The sequence below is a fragment of the Tuber melanosporum genome (assembly GCF_000151645.1).
Source record: "Tuber melanosporum whole genome shotgun sequence assembly, scaffold_29, strain Mel28".
NCBI lineage: Eukaryota > Fungi > Ascomycota > Pezizomycetes > Pezizales > Tuberaceae > Tuber > Tuber melanosporum.
Window position 1 is genome coordinate 961,741 of NW_003298963.1, and position 18,920 is coordinate 980,660.

Consider the following 18,920-nt stretch of genomic DNA (forward strand, 5'->3'; position numbering starts at 1 on the left):
GCTTGGATCAGGTCGTTCCTGTTGGGGTTATGATTTCTCCCCCACTCACTTCTTTCCTTGATTTAATTGTTTGCATTTCGCTCATCACGGCATGGACTGGATTTGAATAGATTTGATATCATACTGTACTGGGTAATTACCTGGCAGGAGTTTTTCAGTTTTTCAGTTTTGTTACCCCTTCGTGCTCTTTCATATATTATTTTTTTACTTTTTTTGGGGGGGGGGTTGGCTGGTTAGCATAGCTAGTTTCATGGAACTCACGATATGACGTTACTCAGAGAGATACTGGAGTATTATGGCCATCATAGGATTAAGGTGGTACAAAATTCTGAATCCAGTAACTGAGCACAAATTCGTGATTGCTCCAGACTGTGGCAACGGACGGTCTTGGCAACAACAGAAACCGACCCCCCCCCCCACGTTTTTCATAAAAGATGCTCATTTTCAACAGGCAGCTACCGGTACTCACCAGCATAGCCTCAGAAAAATTCAGTGATTTTTAAGATAGCACAATTTGATATCAAGATTCACATAAATGAAGGCCATGTTATATAGGAAATGATTCTAAAAATTCTAACCATTAACACTACCAAGACGACCAATTTGTATGGAATTTCTGCATGACAACGATTCTGTCTAATTTCGTTTGCTTGCTTCCGTGTTCAGTAGAATATGACAAATCCCCCCCGACTCTCTCTCTTCCAATCTGATTACTGTTTGAAGGATAAAAATTTGTTGTGTATGATATCATTGTGCTGGTTGGCTGAACTTGCGTATTTTGTATGGAAACCCGAGCGGAGGTTAGATTCTTTTGTCACAAAGCGCGGACTTCCGGTGCCCTTGACCGGTTTTTATCGCGCTATCCCCGTGGGAATGCAGCGCTCAGAGAGTTAGCTGACAAATATCATATTATGGAGTTGTCATCCACAGGTACGATAACTAATACGACAACTGTTTGGCTCCCACGCATATACGAAGGTTAGGGGGAAGTCCAAAGCCTTGCCCGAGGCAACGACAGAGAAAAGCGAGGAATAGGCAATGGCATAGACTCCCTTGCCGTGAAGTGCCGTACTCGAGCGTTGTACTGTACATAATAATATTATTGTACTTAACATCAGAACGGTAGTACTGTACAATAGCACCCACTAAATATATATAGCCTACACCTTTCCACCTCCTTTCCTCCTTCGTTACCTTTCCTCACTTCACCACCCCACACCAAGATTACAAAAAAAAAGATAAAAATGTCCATCACGCTCTACACAAGCCGTATCTGCCCCTGGGCTCACCGTGCACACATAGCATTGGCAGAGCTCGGGCTAGACTTCAAAGAGGTCACGATTGATCTGATGAAGCCGAGGGAGCCATGGTACCTTGAGATCAACCCCGTTCGTCCTCTCCTCCCCCTCCCTCATACTCCCCTGCCATCGCAGGCTAACAGCGAATGAACGACAGAGGGGGCTAGTCCCGTCGCTCAAATACAATGACGAAATAATCACCGAATCCTCTATTGTCGCTACTTTCCTCGCGGAATTGAAAGAGAACCACTTAGTCCCCTTCCCGGGCACTCCGGAGGGTACCCACCCCCCCCTCTCCTCCCCTACTCGTGGAGCGTTCATCCACCCGTCGTTGAAATGCTAAGGGGAATATCACAGCTGCTCTAAAGCGGGCCAAAATCAACTTCTTCGTGGACACCTACTTTACCAAAGCTCAACCGCTAATCCAATCCGCCCTCGTCACAACCGACATGGCGGCAAAGGCCCGGTACGCAAACGAGTGCGTCGACGTTATCGAGAAGCAATTGGCGCCGTTGCTGGCGGACGCTAAGCCCTTCTTTGGCGGGAGCTCCAGGCTCACGCTTGCGGAGGTGCTTACTGCTTCGTTCGTCGTTAGATTGTATACATACGCGAAGCCTGGGGTTGACTTTTTCCCCCAGGAGGCGATAGAGATGATCAGGAAGATTGGGAATTGGCAAAAGTGGGCGGACGCCTTGCTCGCTCATGAGAGTGTTATGGCGATTTATGTGGAGGAGGACGTGGTTCGCGCCCTTAAGATAAAGTTGGCACAAATGGCGGCGGCGGCGGCGCAGAAGTAAAGGATGGACTATGTGATTTTGGAGGTATTGGGAATAGAATCTAACTTAGGACAGAAATTGAAAATTTCAGTTGACATAAGTGAGGATTTGTGAAGGGGGGCGGCATCCATTGAGGGGGATGGTGTATTCCCGGACGTAGAGTGCCGAAAGAACACAACATATACTCGGTGGGGTCATTAAAAGTCGGAAACCAGAGGGCGGAAATGTAGGGCTTATCTGACAGGACGATCATGCTGAAAAATATGATACAATGCTTCAGAAGTCAAAGACCCAGACCAGTTGCTTCAAGGTTACACATAATTGAACGAACGACCGGCACACCACACCAATGAGCTCGTACAAAATTGTACTATGATATTTCCGATTCCTGTTCACACCTTCTACGGTGCCTGCGCCAGAGCCGGGGCTGGACACCCCCATACTCGCAATGCCGTGACGTTCGCAAAACGGATTAAACTACTCGTAAGTATCATATACCATACGAGAAATTCTATTGGTGACAACCAAAGCTCAGAGCTTCAGGATTTTTGAGGGTAAGTTAGAAGTGCAATGCGAACGTCACCACCACCACCACCACCACCCATCAGAAGCAACACAATTAATAATCACATACGAGACTGGAAAAAAAACAACTTTTACACAGTTCGTTTTCAATACCGACTCCAGCCGCTGGTGTTAGTCTAATTACTTCCTTCACGAAGTATCTTGGTCAAGCACTGCGTGGGGGGGGGGGGGGGTTGGAGAACCTTGTCGAGTCTTCGGCAGTTGCCACTTAAATTAACCCATTTTCTCCGATAATAACATTACCCGTTTTGGCATGTCCAAGAAATCCACCTCATTCGTCTTCTTATCATTTCATACCCACTCCGCGCGAGCCACGGCGCGAAACGTGGCAATCCTCCCCCAGCGGAAAAGCTACGAGTAGTAATAACAACCAACCATGCTTGGTTCTGGCGCATTATGGAAAAACCTAATAGTCTAAACTTTCAATCGCCCTGCGGATACTTTCAACTTTGCAATAACAATTGCCTTTTCCCGACCTTTTTTTTTTCTTCTTTTTCTTTTTCTTTCGGAAACAGGATCTTTATTTCCGCCCATCTTCTTCTAGTCGGTGCTCTAGCGTGCTCGAGTAGAAAGCCTTCAAAGTTCTGTACTCGTAGACTAGACTATGATACTATGGGATGGAGGAGGGTGAGACAGGAAATGAAAGGAAGAGAGATGGTAAGTTATGGTGGGAAAATGGAGGTTTTTTTTTTGGGGGGGGGGAGGGGGGATAATAGGTTGAGAATGTCCTGATTAGACAATGATATATTTTTCTTACAATATTATGATAATATTATTACAAAGATTTGGTTGTCAGTGATGCGCTGCACCAGCTTAGATAGAGCAATGCTGCTTGCTCAACGGGATGGAGGAGAACTATACTAGATATTGTAATTGTATGTATGGTCGATTACAGGAGTATGAGATGGCAATAAAGGTTGTGGGTTGGGTGTAGGTTCTCTATGAGGTGATCCGGTGAGGTATCATACTGCGATACAAATGTTGGACTAAAGCAGTAATGTTTTACCCTCTCTATTCTTGACAATAAATCACGTCCCCGCAAGATGTACTGTACAGTACATAATGAAATGCATCAGGGCAGGAATATGAGCAAAAAAAAAAAAAAAAAAAAAGATTTGAAGAGCTTCGTCCCAAGACACTTTTGCGCTTGCGAGAGGTCGTCGAAAACCCAAATACTCTTATCATGCATAATTTATAAGTCTGAGCGTCAGCATAAGAGGTCTGCGACTGCTACGGTATGATATTTGTAGTCTACTATGATATCGTATTAGGACTAGTGTTGTTGGTCCCGTGTGGGGGAGGTTCAAGGTAATACAAGTAGGTCAACCTTCGCATCAAGTCCTCCAAACTTTTCGACAAACACTACACAGAGCAGATCTCACTCTAGAGAAGCGGTCCTTGCTGTCCTAGCTCTTAAAGTTGGGACGAAACTTGGGGTGGTCGGCACTTGTATGGAAAAAAAAACTATTTTTGGCTGTGATAATACGTCAATATACTGCCCGGAGCAGTAAGCTCACCTCGTACACCAAATCCGGAGGGCATTGAGGGGTCGATTCTAGAGCGCAGGCGCCACGCTATCATACTTGTATGCAGCGGCCTAATCTCATCTCTCTCTGCCCGCTTATTCTGTTGTATTCTATCATACTTTCCAGTTTATGTGGGGGCGCGGCAATCTTGCAAAACCACCTGCCGTATTCACCCGGACAAATCCACTATCGATAAGCAACAGAGATAGAGTGCGGGTTAGCTGACGCACGAGGCGTTTTGTCTCTAGCGGTGAATAATAGAAGCCCGACGGAGGCACTGGATTTGTCGGAGCAAACGCGGTTGCGATACCTCAGGTTGCCGCGCAAACACCGCGCCTCGCGCCTAATCGGTAGTTGATAGTGTCAGACGAGTGAGATATTATGATGCGGGGCAGCCCAATGGTAACTGCCGTGACTGAAACCTCCTACACGTGGCTGCAGGCACTCACCCCAATCAGAAATCGGCTGCAGGGAATAGTAATCTTGGCCTGGTCTACCGGTACTGTGTCGCCGATTTTAGTTTTCCAATAAGAACCCCTAGCCTCCAGTCCCCCTCGTTCCCTCTGATCCCCAAAGACAGCAGCATCCCCATATTCATAATCCGACTTTTTTCCATTCCTACCAACTTGACAATTTCCCGTCAAACAGCAAACATGCCATTCCTACACCTACCAAACGAACTCATCCTCCAGATCGCGGGAGAACTTGCACCACCCGATCTAAACGCCCTTTTGAAAGCGAACTGGCGTCTCGCAATCCTCCTCTCTCCCAGTCTCCTGGACAGCGTGTGTCGCAAGCATCACAAATTTTACGGAAAGAGGGCGCTCTACTTCGCAGCGGAGCGCGAAGATAAGGCCACCGTGAGCAGACTCATCGATAGAGGACTCCTCGACGTCGTGGGGAAGGGCGCGCTCCTCAACAAAGCGGTATTGGACCAGAGCGAAAAGGTCATCGGTACCCTCCTGGCTTGCGGCGTCGGTGCAGACACCAAGAACCCCAAAGGCCGAACGCCATTGGCACTGGCAGCGAGATACGGCCGCGCTGAGATAGTGCGCTTACTGCTGCGCGAGCCAGCCATCGACGTGAACTCTGCGGACAAGACGAATTCGACACCGCTATTACTCGCCGCCACTAGAGGCCACGAAGAAGTGGTCCGCCTCTTGTTAAACGACAAGAGAGTCGAAGTAGACGCCCAGGATAAGCGCAACGGCACACCCCTTCACAGGGCAATCTTCTGGGGGCAGGAAGCTGTGGTCCGGCTCCTGATAGAGGACCAAAGGTCGGACATAAACCTTCAAAATATCGGAAACCCAACTCCACTCCACTCCGCTGCCTTCTGGGGCTATAGCCCTGTTGTCAGGCAGCTCTTGGCGGACCCACGAATAAACGTGAATCCGACAAACTACGACGACTGGACACCACTGCACACGGCAGCAGACCAGACTTACGAATGCGTCGTGCGAGCATTGTTAGAAGACGCCAGGGTGGCAATCAACTACAACAGCTCCAGCAGTGGCACTCCGTTGCACGTTGCAGCAGTGAGGGGTTCCGCGGCAGTAGTCGAACTTCTTCTGGGCGACCCGAGGGTGCAGGTCAACCTGCGCGACGGCAATGGCAATACCGCACTGCACCTCGCAGGCAGTCAGGAGCACGAACAAATCGTGTCGCTGCTGCTCGCGCACAAGGACATCGACGTGAATATTCCAAACAACGGCGGATGCTCAGTCAGGAACCTGGCGGATATCCCCTCCCACTATCCCTCTAACATTCAGAAGTGGGTTCTGGCTCATGATGCCAAAGGGAGAGTGAATGTGGGATGTCTCGGAAAGATGTATTGATAGGGGGTGTATCGGATCTCTCTTTTTTTCTTTCTGTTTTTTTTTTTGCAGCTGTGCCTTTTTGTGAATATGATAGAGCGGAGCAAGGTGTGCGAAAAAAGTTAGCGAGTGGTTTCACTTTTTTCTTTTTCTTTTTCTTTTTGTCGAGAGTTTATTCATTCCAAAACGATTGGATAGTTAGAGCGGGGGTTTACAGTACAATTCCATGATAAACGTTTCTCCTCCACGGACCCCAAAGTGTGCCACAGTACAATACCCAGCGTCTGAAATCGGCCCACTCCCATAATCAAGGATCAAGTTGCGGGCTTAACTTACCCCAGCAACGACCAACCGTTCCGAGAGGGAGAAGAAGAAAAAATCTCTACGAGTATCTGCTCAGAATTGAGTTCCCCCGTTTGATTCAGTGAATACTCGTACACACAAATATAGTCTACACACTTATCATTATTCTAAGCACTACGGTAGCCAGCCAGGTCACCAAGAGGGCTACAATTTTCCACCAACTTATCCGGCACTATGCCAGATTAGCCACCGGCGAAGTTCCACCAGCCAAATCAAACGCGGGAGAGACCCAATGAACAGATCGGAAACAGGGGAGAGAAAAACCGAACGATAAGTTATGATACCGGTACATGTCTCGGCAGGCAACACAAAAGAGGCAGGATTTCAGGTCTGAGGGCCCCGTAAAAGGAGTTCTTCTAGAAGGAGAAAAAAAAGGTGCCCCGTCCCGCCCTGGAGAAGTGTGGAAACACACACCATGATGACGACAGGGAACTTCAAGGGTAATCCTGGTTTCAAAAATGCTGACGGTGACTCTGAAGAAGAAAAAAAAATGGGGAAAGGAGGTCCGGGAATTGCTCGCTCACGCGCGGTAATCGAGCGGGGGTTCTAGTAAATATCTGTGGATCGCGCTTAATATAAATTTATAGTCGGCACCTGCTTACCGTGTTATCCGCTTGTATGCTTGGCACGTCTGTCTCTTGCCGACCTTAAATTATCCTTTTGTCTCCTGTGTGGGTATTGGCGGAATTGTCGGGCTTTTGGACTTCATAACTACCCGATCACCTACTTGCGCACCCGAGTACGACTCTAGCTACCAGCCACTCCGGTTGTGTGCATGCCGGTGTCGTGGTGCCCAGAGGCTTAATTATTCTTTATTGTTTGCAGTTCTTCTCTCTCTTCGATATCAATTAAGCCACTTTGTTTTCGTCACTCTCACTCATAACCATGCGTGACAGGTGAGTGTGATAGTATGTGACGTCGGGCGGTGGGGGACTGCGCGGAATCCCTACCTTACTCTCAACACTATCAAGACCGCATACCCGATTGAACACACTTTATGGTCTATCACAGAGTTTTTTGTTCATGGAGAACAAATCAGAACCCAATCCAACTGCCATCCTAGTATAACCAATTCGAGCACTTCCATTACCCCCCTACAGTATCATACCCCCGAGTGCAGGAGTCAATCTCCCCGCCCCAAATTCCGCCATCCCGCAAACACCCCACTTCTATCCCTCCAACCCCAAGCCACACAGTAATGCGCAGCAAGCATATCCCACTCCTCAACCTCGTCCAACATTTCCAACCCTGCGATCCTCCCCCTCTCCCTTGGGCTAACCCACCCATCGTGTATTCCTTTAACACTGACGGCAAGCTGCCCATCCACGAATCCCAGGACCCTTAATCGCTCAATCTGCCGCTCGAGACTAGAGTATTTCTTCAGCGTCTTTAGGACGATCCCCCTCACCGCCAGATTCTGTATCATCACGCGACCAAAGGCGTCATCCCCGCCGATCGGCTCGTACAATATTATACCGACCGAGGAGGAAAAGTCTGTAGTTATCCATTTAAGAATATCGTCCGCTTCTGTCGGGGATAGATAGATGAGACAGCATTCTGAGATGAAGAGTGTTGGGAGGGCGGTGTTTATGGAAGCGGAGAAATCTGCGGAGGGGTGGAGGGTCCGGATGTCGAGGGGGTGGATGGAGTAATTTTTTGACGTGAGGCTTCCGTTTATCTGGTCTACTGAGAGGCCCTGTGGCGACAGGAGAGATTGGAGTGCCGGGGAAGCAGTTATCGAAGCAATCTTCCGACTGGTGATGGCTCGGAAGTCTAGTTCTCGATAGATGAGGTTTGGTATTACGCCCGGATTCGCAGAAGCTATGCGGAAAAACCTGGTATCTGAACCGGCGCCCAGAGAGATAATCTGTTTTGGTGTCTCTGGGGAAGAGGATAGGAAATTGTTGACGAGCTTGTCAATTGCGGTTGTGCGAATGTATGTCCCTAGAGTAAACGGTTCAATTAGAATTGGATGACGGGAAAGCTGTGATCCATGCCTCGAACCTCTATTTATTAATGGGTACCGCCTCTGGACCTCCCCAGCAACAAACAGCTTCGCGAATGGGTCCTCAAGATATCCTGCTTCGATAGCACTCAGCCTCAACTGAGAGGCGTCTTTGTCCGTCTGCTGCACTACCCGATCCTTCTCTTCCGCAGAGCTTCCGCCGTCCCGCTTCGGAAACCTTACTGGATTCATTGCTGCCTTATATCTATTTCCTGTGATCTGAGGGGATAGGTATCGTGGGGGGTTTGAGTGTTTCGCCTCGGGGTCCTGGCGGGGCAGTGGGGTGATGGATGGCGGGTAAGGATTTGGGGCCAAAAGCGTTAGCCAGATCTTGGCAAGCGCCTCATTCGCCCGTGAAGAGGTGATGCTAGGATCCTTTTCACTCGGCAGTCTGGTCACGGCACTCCATTACTCGAGTGTCATACAGTACTGGTGCTCAGGAGTTCAGTGCAGGTGCTCGGAAAGCTTTCTATCTTTCTCTCCTAGCATCCTCTCCCTGGGCAAAGCTTGTGCTTCTAACTTGTGAGCTCCCCTGAGTGCGGGAGGGGGATACATCAAACATCCAGGGGATTGAAGGTATCTCAGTGTCCAAAGGAAATTAGCTAACCTACCGGATACTTACCCCAGTGAGGGTGAAAAACCGGACACCTGAGGATGATGCAAACAAAAGGAACCAAGAGACCTCCCAAAAAGCCTTGAAAATTTGAGAAACCAGTTCTTGAGCAACCAAGGCACCTCAAGCCAACCATTAGCCCTCGGATTTTTGATAAATTTTCTCGTTTCGTTGGTATCTCAGGCCTTCCCAGCGTTTCGGGAGTGTCCTGGTTATTGTTACCTACCTGTTACCACTGGGGGAGTAAATGCTGGAGAGAGCAGGACACTAGCTATTGTACCGTACTCGAGTATTATGCTGTTCGCCACCATTACGATAGAAACCCGTCTCAGGTTCGCACTGAGGCTTCACGCATACACTGTAACTCGCCTGAAGGGAAGGCTGGCGAGGAGTTTTACTACAGCAAAAACCTCCTATCAAATACTCGTACAGTACATTCTCGCGCTCTTGTATGGACCCAAGCCATAAATTTACCCCAGCACACCCAACAAGCATAACCAGCCAACCACGTGACCAACCCTAAACAATGCAAGCTCCTCTAGCGAACTCTAACCCAACCACACCGCACCGCCCCCCAAATCCCATCATTAGTATCATAGCTGCAATACGAACCAGCTACCGCACTACACGCAACCTCCTCAATCCCCCCAGCAATGGTCCTCTCCTTCATCCTAATCCAAAACCGCCAGTTAGCTCCCCTTCGTCCCCTCCTCTCCTCTCCCGAAGCTGCGCTAACCTCACCACTCTCCCCCACTCTAGGGGAAAAACCCGCCTAGCAAAGTGGTACGCCCCATACGATGTATGCCCTGCATACCCCCCCCCCCCGGGCCACTCCGCGCCCCTAACTTGCTAACGTGCACAGGACGAAGAAAAGGTCAAACTGAAAGGCGAAGTCCACCGCCTCGTCGCCCCCCGCGACCAAAAGAATCAAAGCAACTTCGTGGAGTTCCGCAATAATAAGATCGTTTACCGCCGCTACGCTGGCCTCTTCTTCTGCGTGTGCGTCGACGCGAACGATAACGAGCTCGCGTATCTGGAGGCCATACATTTCTTCGTGGAGGTGCTTGATGCGTTTTTTGGGAACGTGTGCGAGTTGGATCTTGTTTTTAACTTTTATAAGGTCTATGCGATACTTGATGAAGTCTTTCTGGCGGGTGAGATTGAGGAGACATCGAAACAGGTTGTGCTTACGAGGTTGGAGCACCTGGATAAGTTGGAGTAGGGAGGTGGGTGGTGGGGATCTGTGTGGGGATTGGGGACGGATAGTGGGAGGTAAAATGTAATCTTTTCGGGCGATTCTTGTGCCTTTCTTTCTTTCTTTCTCATTCTTATCAGGGTAATAGATGGATAGGTGGGCGGGATACCACGAGAGTAATAGATATAGGTGCTATGGGTATCCTATAAAGGACCATACTCGATTGTCGTATCCACTACGGCATTTCTCACCGAGATACAAGCTCTGCCATCTAATAAGCTAGATCCTACACTTCCGCACTCACCAACGCCCTACGGGTGCGTGAGGCGGGTCATACAAAGTTCTATTAGACAATCTTCTCCCCTGTACTTTTCCTGTAACCCATCCATGCATTACAACCATAGCCCAATGCCCATGCAACCATACATTTTAAATGCCAAAAACCAAGTATCCGAGATCGAAAAGAAAGGGAAAAGCGCCTGTATGGCCCCGATAAAAGAGCAGTTACCACCTATCCTCCTCCTCCACGGCCTCAACTGTCCTAGTCTTCTGCCTCCCCGTTTTCACCGCCACCCTTCGGGAATGAATCCTCTGCAGCGGATTCGGAATATCAATCTCTACAGACGCATCCTCCTCCTCTCCTCTTATCTTCGCTAACCTTCCAGCGAGGGAGCTAGCGATTGTCGAAGACTTCTTATCACCCTCTACACCCCTCCCGCCAGTACCCATTCTCTGCTGTCGCATCTTCTCGACGTACTCCCTGTACGTTGGTCTGTGCAGCAGCCCAGACCTAAACTCGTTCGATCCGACGAGCATTTTCAGGAGGTTGACCAGCTCCTCCACATATTCTATACATTCTTCTAAGGCAGCGGCAGAGGCGTTCCAGGAGAGGAACTTGAGCTTGAGTGCTCTACGCCGGGCCCCGGCGCTGGCGTCTAACCGCTCGTTCGGCTCTTCGCGTTCTTGCCGCTCGTCTTCTTCAAGCAGGATCTGACGGACACGGACTACCATGCGGAGATGTGCTAACCTTGCCGATGGTAGGAATTGTGGAAGAGGAAGCTTTGTCGTCAGTGCTTCGTGGCAGGCGAAGAGCATTAGAGTGATTGAAGCAGCGACGTTACGACGGTAGCCATATACTAAAGAGTTATATTGTTCTAGCACGGCGGAGCCGTAGGCTTTGCGCATTTGGAGCATATTCTCCATTTTATCGACGATTTGGCGGAGGACGAATATAATTTCTTTGTACACCACCTCCTGGGTATCAAAAGAACCTTTTAGTCTTGGCTCTTGCTTTGTGAAACCCAGGAAGGTTTCTGCGCTGGTAAGAGCTGCCTCGGCTTTCTTTGCTGATCGCTCGAACTTTCGGAATAGCCTCGGTGTACTGATGATATTTCTGGTATCATCCACTCCGTATGCTATGCATGTTTCCATTTTGGTAATCTGCACGATTGCTGAAGCGAGTGACTCTTTCAGTCTCACTCGGGCTTTGGCAGGTAGGACGATCATTTGTACCAAAGTTGCAGCAACGCCGCCTTTGAAGATGTTAGTAAATTAGTCGGAAGGGCGAGATAGATATCACCTATAAGCATAGTAACAGAACGCTTCGTAAAGTTCTCTTGTGACGATCCGGGAACAGTTTGTAAATGCGTAGAGAGCGCCACAACACACATTGAAATGGTGCAGATCATGCCCGCTTTCATGTACCTGGTTCCAAGCTGGACGTAATAGCTGGGGATCATTCCTACCAAGATCATGGCTGCGATCACATATTCGTTCCCGTTACGTGCCTCGTATGCGGCGTAACCCCATACAGACCCTATCAAGGTGCCCACAGCACGGAGGGCAAAGATCCAGATTGTAGGTCCAACAGCGTTCTCGAAAACAAGGATAAATATTAAGCCGACCCATACTACAATAGCTGTCAGTGCCATCAAAGATCGGAAGCGGAAACAAGGCTCTTACATCCTCGATTGTAGTAAAACCACATCTGCCAGCCGCTGACGAAGGCCGGCCAAGTCACCAGCATAACACCTAATGTTAGTTTAAAAGCATAGAGCACATCGTCTGAATCGCCAGCCCATTCAAGAAAGTCGGCTACGCGCTCTCTCACTGTCTTCTCCCGCCCCTGATCCTTCCTCTCCCTTACCGTTTCTCTGGATGTCATTTCGTCCTCATCCGGGTCTCCGCCTTCCTTGAGATAAGCATCCCTCTTGGCAGCCGGAAGACTCTCGGGCTCTTCGGCTCCGCTGAAAAGCCATTTCCGTAGCTTAATCTTCGGAAACCAGATACTTCGTGTTTCTTTACGGTCTTTATGGAGCTCGACTAGTTTTCGGGAATGTTTTAACATACCCAGCGTGTGTGAACTAGTAATAACAACATAAGAATTAGATTCCCGGTGGGAGAAATGTCCCGAAATCGATGTACTCACGCAGCCTGACGCAAATTCAGCATAAAGCTGCTAATTAGGAAAATCTCATCCCGAGGCATCACATCAATCTCCCCATCAATCATCTCTACATTGTCAGTTTCCTTAAGTGCTGCGCCTTCGAGGGCTTCAGTAGATCTTCTGCCAAATTCCTCGATTTCATTTTCAAGCCAATCAATATGCACATCGAGTTCCTGGACCAGAATTCCTTTCGGACGACGAGGCGTTCCTTCACCCTGTTTCAGGGACGGAAGCGTTGGCACGTCCTAAACTTGTTAGCCTATCAAAGTGGTGAGCCGAAAAGGGAGCCAGTACAAATGTACATGCAACACAAGTATTGATAATATCTACGCATCTGTCAATGGTGGCTTGCAGGCCACTCAGTGGCTCCTCAACCCTAGAGGTCGTAAAGGTGTCACGTTAGTACTAGTCATCATCGCTCACTCGGCGGGCTTCTTTACACACCGTTCAAGCAGGTATCGCAAGAGCTGTTGATCACCAGATTCAATTTCTTTTCTCGGTCTCACTTGGTCAATGTTAGCGCCCTCCACTGAGCGCATCTTTCCGCTGTGTTTATTCTCCGCTGCTTGGTTATGTGTTACGCCTCCATCGCCAAGTAATGCATATTTGCTCTCACAGGCCCCAACAAGACTAAGAGTGTTGGCGACCAGCTTCTTAACGCCCTTGCTCGCTATAGGCTTCAATTCCCATGGGGCAAGGACTGAAAATGCAAGCTCAAATGAGCATTCAGTTAGGGCGCCTTTACACTCGGCTACTTTCTTGCGAAGCTCGGCTTTCGCCTCTGTTAGATCACTTAAGGAGGGTTTCTTCCCCGCTGAGTTTCCATTGATATCTGAAGTTTGACGATTCCTGTAAGTTAGGAATAACTGGCTAGCATCTTTCTGAACTTTCAAGGTCTTCTGAAGGGCTTCAATTGTTGTCAAGCCCAAGTATGTGCTTCCAAACTCGGGGAATATCGCCACATTTACCAGCAGCACAATTGCCGAAGCTGTTAATATCGGAAAAAAGAATTGTCTAGGGAAAACAGTGCTCATTTCGTATATCGGAGAAGTCTATTCCTCCCAATGTCAGATGGTAAGCTAGAAAATCTTGACAGGTTTTCAGCAAAGGAGGAGCCATACCAATCCGATAACTACGGGTATAACCATAAGAAGAACTAATATAAAAAGCCTCGGCGTGGAGCTCCTAACGTAACCGTGCACAAAAAGTGATATTGTCAGGAAGGTTGCTCTTATCATCATCATTCCCCGTTCACTGTGAGGATGTACAAGTGATCCTAGGTATACCGCCAACGAGGCCCACACAATACCGATTGATGCGCCGAGTGATGCGAGTATTAATGCTAGAAAGCAAGCCAATCAGCAATGCACTCTCTTGGAGTAACTCGGTAGGCTGCCTACATTCCACCATCGATCCAAGTCGACGTCCGGGATGGCCTATATATAGTGAGAAAAGCTATGTCGTGGGCCAAGAGAGCTATATACCAAAACTATATTGTAAAAGAGATATTAGCTGAGCGCAAAGTAGAAAGGTCAGGCAGGAGTCAGGACACAAACACCGTTGTGATGGATGACAGATATGCCGCTGCGCTATATACATCTGCGCATCCATACAACATTTTAGCAAACACCATCCCACCCAGAACAAAAGTAACGCCATAAGTGCAAGCAAAGAGTAGAACGTGAAAAATCCAAGGGTTCGAATACGCAGGGGAGAGCAATTGCGGATCCTTACTGCGGATATTAGGAAGTAGTGAAATTATGACTGCGAAAGTTGAAGTTCTCAATTAGCAACACAAAAAGTCTGGAGATTTCTCAAACAACCCAATCCTTCGTAAGGGAACACAAACCTGTGAGAGTAGTCGCAAGAACACACTTGAATATCCTCGTTGGCAGTCTGTCTGTTGTTCCCAACGCTGATCAGTCCCGTCGACCCCTTTTCTAAACGTTTTAGGTTCCTGGGCGAACATACCTCTAGTCAGTTCCTCACGAACAGCAAGCCACCGCTTCCGGCAGGGACCTGATGCAGCCATAACTCAAACATAAAGCAATCGGAGCTTCGGTCGCGCGATGAGGTATGAAGTACAGAAGGGGAGGATCTGTCTAAAGATTGAGCAGGGCAAACCATAAGAAGGTAACCGGGCAAGAACAGCAGGGTGAAAAAAAAAAAAAAAGGGCAAAAGAGAAAAAAAGAACTCTCAGAGTTAGAGTACGGTAGTGTTTAAGGTATGATACAACGTCTGCCAAGATTTCGCTAGCAAGCCCAAAGTGGATGAAACATGCATACCGGTAACTCACGAGAGAAATGCGGTTGATAGGACTTGGCAGGAAGAAATTGGGGGAATTTTTCTCAGTTATGCCCTACTTAAGTATAAGTTAGGCTTGGAGCATCCCAAATTTTAGGTGACACCAATATCTGAACTCCATCGGAGATTATCTGAAAGCATTGTTGTCTTGGCGGCGGGGCGTCGTCATCTGGAGGGGAACTTTCTCATCGTTTTACAATAACTCCTATATTGACATCTACACTTCTCATCTGCTCATCTCATCTCTCTCCTTATTCGGCATATTCTCATCTTATCTCATTCTTCTCATCTCTATCCACCATGCCTCCTCCTTCGACACTTATTGTAAATTCTGCCCTATTTGACATGCTCTTTCACCATGGCTAACACCTCCGAAAAATAGTCGAAGCTTAAGGTAGCTCTTAAGCTCTCTGTATCTCGCCTACGAATGACCCAGCAGCGGGAGACCGCCCTAGCGAAGGTAAACCGTCGACAGATGGCCCAGCTCCTGGAACAAGGCAAGGAAGAATCTGCCCGGATTCGTGTGGAGAATATTATCCGACAGGACATCTCGGTGGAGCTCATGGAAATTTTGGAGCTGTATTGTGAGCTCCTGCTGGCCAGAATAGGGATGATGGAACCGAAGTATATTCCCTCATGCTTCATCCGCTCCGCGGGATCCTGTTGACGAGGGTTAGGGAATGTGACCCAGGACTAGAGGAAGCTGTGAAAAGCATCATCTACGCTGCCCCCAGGAGTGAGATTAAAGAGCTTCAGCAAGTCCGCCAGTTGCTTGTTGAGAAGTACGGTAAAGAATTTGCCCTTGCCGCAATTGAGAACAGTGACGAGAAAGTTGCAGAGAGGGTACCTTTCCATACTACCCCCATTCGAGATTGGGATTACCAACATTTTTCATAGGTCCTGAAGAAACTTCGTGTCGAACCCCCGTCAGAGACTCTCGTAACACTCTATCTCAAGGAGATTGCGCGGACCTATGGTATCCCCTGGGGACAAACGCCTCCGAGTACGCCTCCACCAGAGGGGGGCGACGACGACGACGATCCTTCTACTGCCATCGTTGTCCCCGCTACTGAAAACCCTCCTCTCCTTGCGGACCCTAAAGCGGCAGAACTCTCAAAAGCTACACCGCCTCGTGAAATGCGATCTCCGATAAATATCGCGCCGCCGTCCCCATCAACCGAGAATGTTCACCCTGTTGTTAGACTACCTGACCCACCGGCTATGCGTCCACTCGCCAAGAAGGTGGCTACGGAGAATAGGAAGCCGGCCGCGGCAGCTGGTGGGACTAGGAGTGCCTTGGATGACGACGACCTAGCGAAGAGGTTTGCTGCATTGAAGAGGTTATAGTGCCCTGGGCAGGTTTGGATTGGGGGTTTTCGATTTTCTCTTTCTGGGCGGTGCTTCTTGTATTGTTTGTATGGTCAATTCTTGCTTGATCAAGTGATTCATCCCATTTATGATATTTTTCTTCCCTCTGGCACAAGAACTCCGGGCTACACGGTGTATCCTGGCTTTAAGAAGTTCACTAAGGTAAATATCACTTGAGGCATCACGTTCCAAGAAATAAAGCCGAGAAGCTGTCATTCAATATTACAAGAAGGGTAAGTAGTGACTCGTACTATATTATCATGTAAGTGTGAATTTTTCTTGAACATATAGAGACCGAATATCCAACTACGTACTTTTACAATTAGAGTATCCATTCAACATTGTGGGTTGCCAGAATTAATGCACACATGGCGCAACAATAGATACACGCAAATATTAAAGATCTGCTAAACCATCGGGCCCTACCGTCTGTTCTGTGAAGATTCCCCCTCTGCCAAGGTCGCAGGCCCACAGCGTTCTTCCTCTAATTTCAAATTATGGTAGCAATGTTAATTGGCTGGTGGTTTTCAGTCTTCATTTTACTGCTCAGGTGCACAGTCAGCCCCGGCAACCCACAATACATAATACTGCTCATTCTACACACAATCTAGCGTACCCGAATAAATGTACAAAAAACAAGCAAGCAAGCAAGTAGACTAGCACTGCCTGATGATACTGAGGGAAATGAAACTCTAAAAGGCTCCCAAATCATCCCCCACCCAGCGCTTAAACGGAGGGAATAAGAAAAAAGAAAAGAAAAAAGGGGGCCAAGGATCCGGTCATACCGGTACAACGACTAACTTAACCAAGACATTTCTGGTATTCATCGTCATAACCCCCCATCAATATATATGATACTTCCCTTCCTCCCCCCCTTTACTTCCGCCTCATACCACCCACACTCTTCCTAGCAGTAGACCACTTCCCCATCTTCTCCTTCAAATACCTCCAACTCCTCAGTGGCCCGGCAGTCATTATACCCTTAAGGCTCTGAACAGTGCTCGGCCATCTAATGGTTGCCTTAATAACGCCGTTGACAACCTTCCCAACGTTATCCAAATCCCCCGCAATCCTGCGCTCAAACTCGCCGCCTTCCCGCCTCAGCATGCGTTCCTCATCAGCACTTCGGCCAACCATTTTTTCGAAGTCGAGTGCTGGGATGGCGAACTTGCGCTGGTACTGGAAGTACACTTTCTCCCTGAAGGATTTCGGGAGACGGCGGATTATATTTGCGCGACGTTGGGGGTTCATGTCTTGTTCCAGCATGATGTGTTCCGCTGGGTCATTCCATGTTACGCCCTGGCTCAAGAATTGTACGTTGGGCAATTGTTCTACGAGCGGAGAATAGAGACGGCGGAAGTGCGGGAGTTGGTTGCGGACAATGTTGTTCACCTTGTGCGGGTTTTCTGAGTATAGCTTCATCCTCGGGTCGCCGGTATAGGAGATCCCGGCTATCGTAGTGTACAGATCGTGTTCTGTGAATTTCTCTGGGAGGAGCAGAAGTGCTGTGCGGATTGCCGATAGCAGGTTGTGCTGGTTTGCCAGGCGCACTTGCGGATCATCGCGGAGGATTTTTACCGGTTTTTGGAGGCGCCCCGCCAGGTAGAGGGTGTTCCAGGTTTGCAGGTCGTGGATTAGGGTTGCGAGGTTTACCACACCGTATTTTACTAGCTGAGCTCCTAGGCGTCAGTACCGATCTCTTTTTTTTTCCCCACTCTCCCGGGAATATAGGGTGGGGGGAGGTGGGTATTACCGTGCCGCCGACATCGACGTAAGGGTTGAAATACACCCCAGACCCAAAGTCGTCTTGAATATGACTGATGACCGCGCTTCCCATTCCGCCCAGGAATGAATAGTGATCTCTGTGCTGCGCGAGGTTTAAAGAGTGCCAGTGTTGTGTGTAAGTCACGCCAAATATTAGGTCTATCATTGGCTTCCTTCCTCCGGCTACGCTACCACTACCGCCACCAAACTTACTACCCTGGGAGAACACGCCGGAGCCGTAGGCGAATGCGTAGCGCACCGGTGCACGGAATTGCCAGAGGAGGGAGCGGAGGCGATCTTTAAGGGCATCGTCGACGTGCATGTGCTGGTTTGTGCCAAAGTTGCGGGGGAGGTGGGCGTAGGAGGATAGGTCCAAGTCTGGCTCATCGAAGTCTGGGGATGGAGGGGGAAGTTTGGCATTTGGGTCATTGCTGTCGTTGGGTGGTGTCGTTGAGGGGGAGAGGTTTCGGTATTGTCGGAGGTGACTGGAGGGGTAGAAAGGGTGTAATCGGGGTGCTCTCTATTGCAGTAGGGGGGGGGGAGGTTGTTGGTTAGTTATTGTGTTCTGCTGTACCTGTACGTAATAGGGTAGCATTGGTAGTGGTGGATGGAGTGCAAAACCTACTGCCAAATGCCGTGATATCATCCTGTCTCAACTTATCAGATGCCTGTGAGCGAATAGGACAATATGTGATAGCTCAAAGGATACTCTTAGGGATGCTTGGACATCAAATAGAAAAGGAGAATACCATCACCACCGCTTAAGTAGAGAGCTCTCGAATCAGGCAAGGCCGGACGCCGAGCAAAGCAATGACGAACCTAGGTAAGGGCTTCACGATAAGGAGTGAGAGAAAATAAA

General features: G+C 48.8%; 6 protein-coding genes; 3 read left to right on the plus strand and 3 right to left on the minus strand.

The window, feature by feature from the left end:
- The first annotated feature begins 1,076 nt into the window (after positions 1-1,076).
- GSTUM_00006718001 (uncharacterized protein) lies at positions 1,077-2,175 on the plus strand. XM_002838885.2 has 3 exons: positions 1,077-1,388; positions 1,456-1,576; positions 1,656-2,175. The coding sequence occupies exons 1-3, from the start codon at positions 1,245-1,247 to the stop codon at positions 2,093-2,095; spliced, it is 705 nt and encodes a 234-aa protein (XP_002838931.1). The 5' UTR covers positions 1,077-1,244; the 3' UTR covers positions 2,096-2,175.
- A 5,313-nt stretch (positions 2,176-7,488) lies between these two features.
- On the minus strand, positions 7,489-8,665 carry GSTUM_00006721001 (uncharacterized protein; the record flags this gene model as incomplete). XM_002838886.2 has 2 exons in its annotated part: positions 8,370-8,665; positions 7,489-8,309 (listed from the first exon to the last, which is right to left on the minus strand). The coding sequence occupies exons 1-2, from the start codon at positions 8,560-8,562 to the stop codon at positions 7,489-7,491; spliced, it is 1,014 nt and encodes a 337-aa protein (XP_002838932.1). The 5' UTR covers positions 8,563-8,665.
- Positions 8,666-9,565: 900 nt separating this feature from the next.
- GSTUM_00006722001 (uncharacterized protein) lies at positions 9,566-10,393 on the plus strand. XM_002838887.2 has 3 exons: positions 9,566-9,671; positions 9,743-9,782; positions 9,846-10,393. The coding sequence occupies exons 1-3, from the start codon at positions 9,637-9,639 to the stop codon at positions 10,203-10,205; spliced, it is 435 nt and encodes a 144-aa protein (XP_002838933.1). The 5' UTR covers positions 9,566-9,636; the 3' UTR covers positions 10,206-10,393.
- Positions 10,394-10,461: 68 nt separating this feature from the next.
- Positions 10,462-13,897, minus strand: GSTUM_00006723001 (uncharacterized protein). XM_002838888.2 has 7 exons: positions 13,746-13,897; positions 13,069-13,676; positions 12,919-13,000; positions 12,607-12,869; positions 12,141-12,541; positions 11,758-12,087; positions 10,462-11,710 (listed from the first exon to the last, which is right to left on the minus strand). Exons 1-7 carry the CDS (start codon positions 13,866-13,868, stop codon positions 10,683-10,685), a joined length of 2,835 nt encoding a protein of 944 aa, XP_002838934.1. The 5' UTR covers positions 13,869-13,897; the 3' UTR covers positions 10,462-10,682.
- A 1,332-nt stretch (positions 13,898-15,229) lies between these two features.
- GSTUM_00006724001 (uncharacterized protein) lies at positions 15,230-16,402 on the plus strand (the record flags this gene model as incomplete). XM_002838889.2 has 4 exons in its annotated part: positions 15,230-15,253; positions 15,312-15,553; positions 15,607-15,772; positions 15,827-16,402. 4 exons carry the CDS (start codon positions 15,230-15,232, stop codon positions 16,274-16,276), a joined length of 882 nt encoding a protein of 293 aa, XP_002838935.1. The 3' UTR covers positions 16,277-16,402.
- Positions 16,403-16,877: 475 nt separating this feature from the next.
- GSTUM_00006725001 (uncharacterized protein) lies at positions 16,878-18,881 on the minus strand. XM_002838890.2 has 3 exons: positions 18,687-18,881; positions 18,051-18,581; positions 16,878-17,968 (listed from the first exon to the last, which is right to left on the minus strand). The coding sequence occupies exons 1-3, from the start codon at positions 18,705-18,707 to the stop codon at positions 17,174-17,176; spliced, it is 1,347 nt and encodes a 448-aa protein (XP_002838936.1). The 5' UTR covers positions 18,708-18,881; the 3' UTR covers positions 16,878-17,173.
- Between the last annotated feature and the right edge of the window lie 39 nt (positions 18,882-18,920).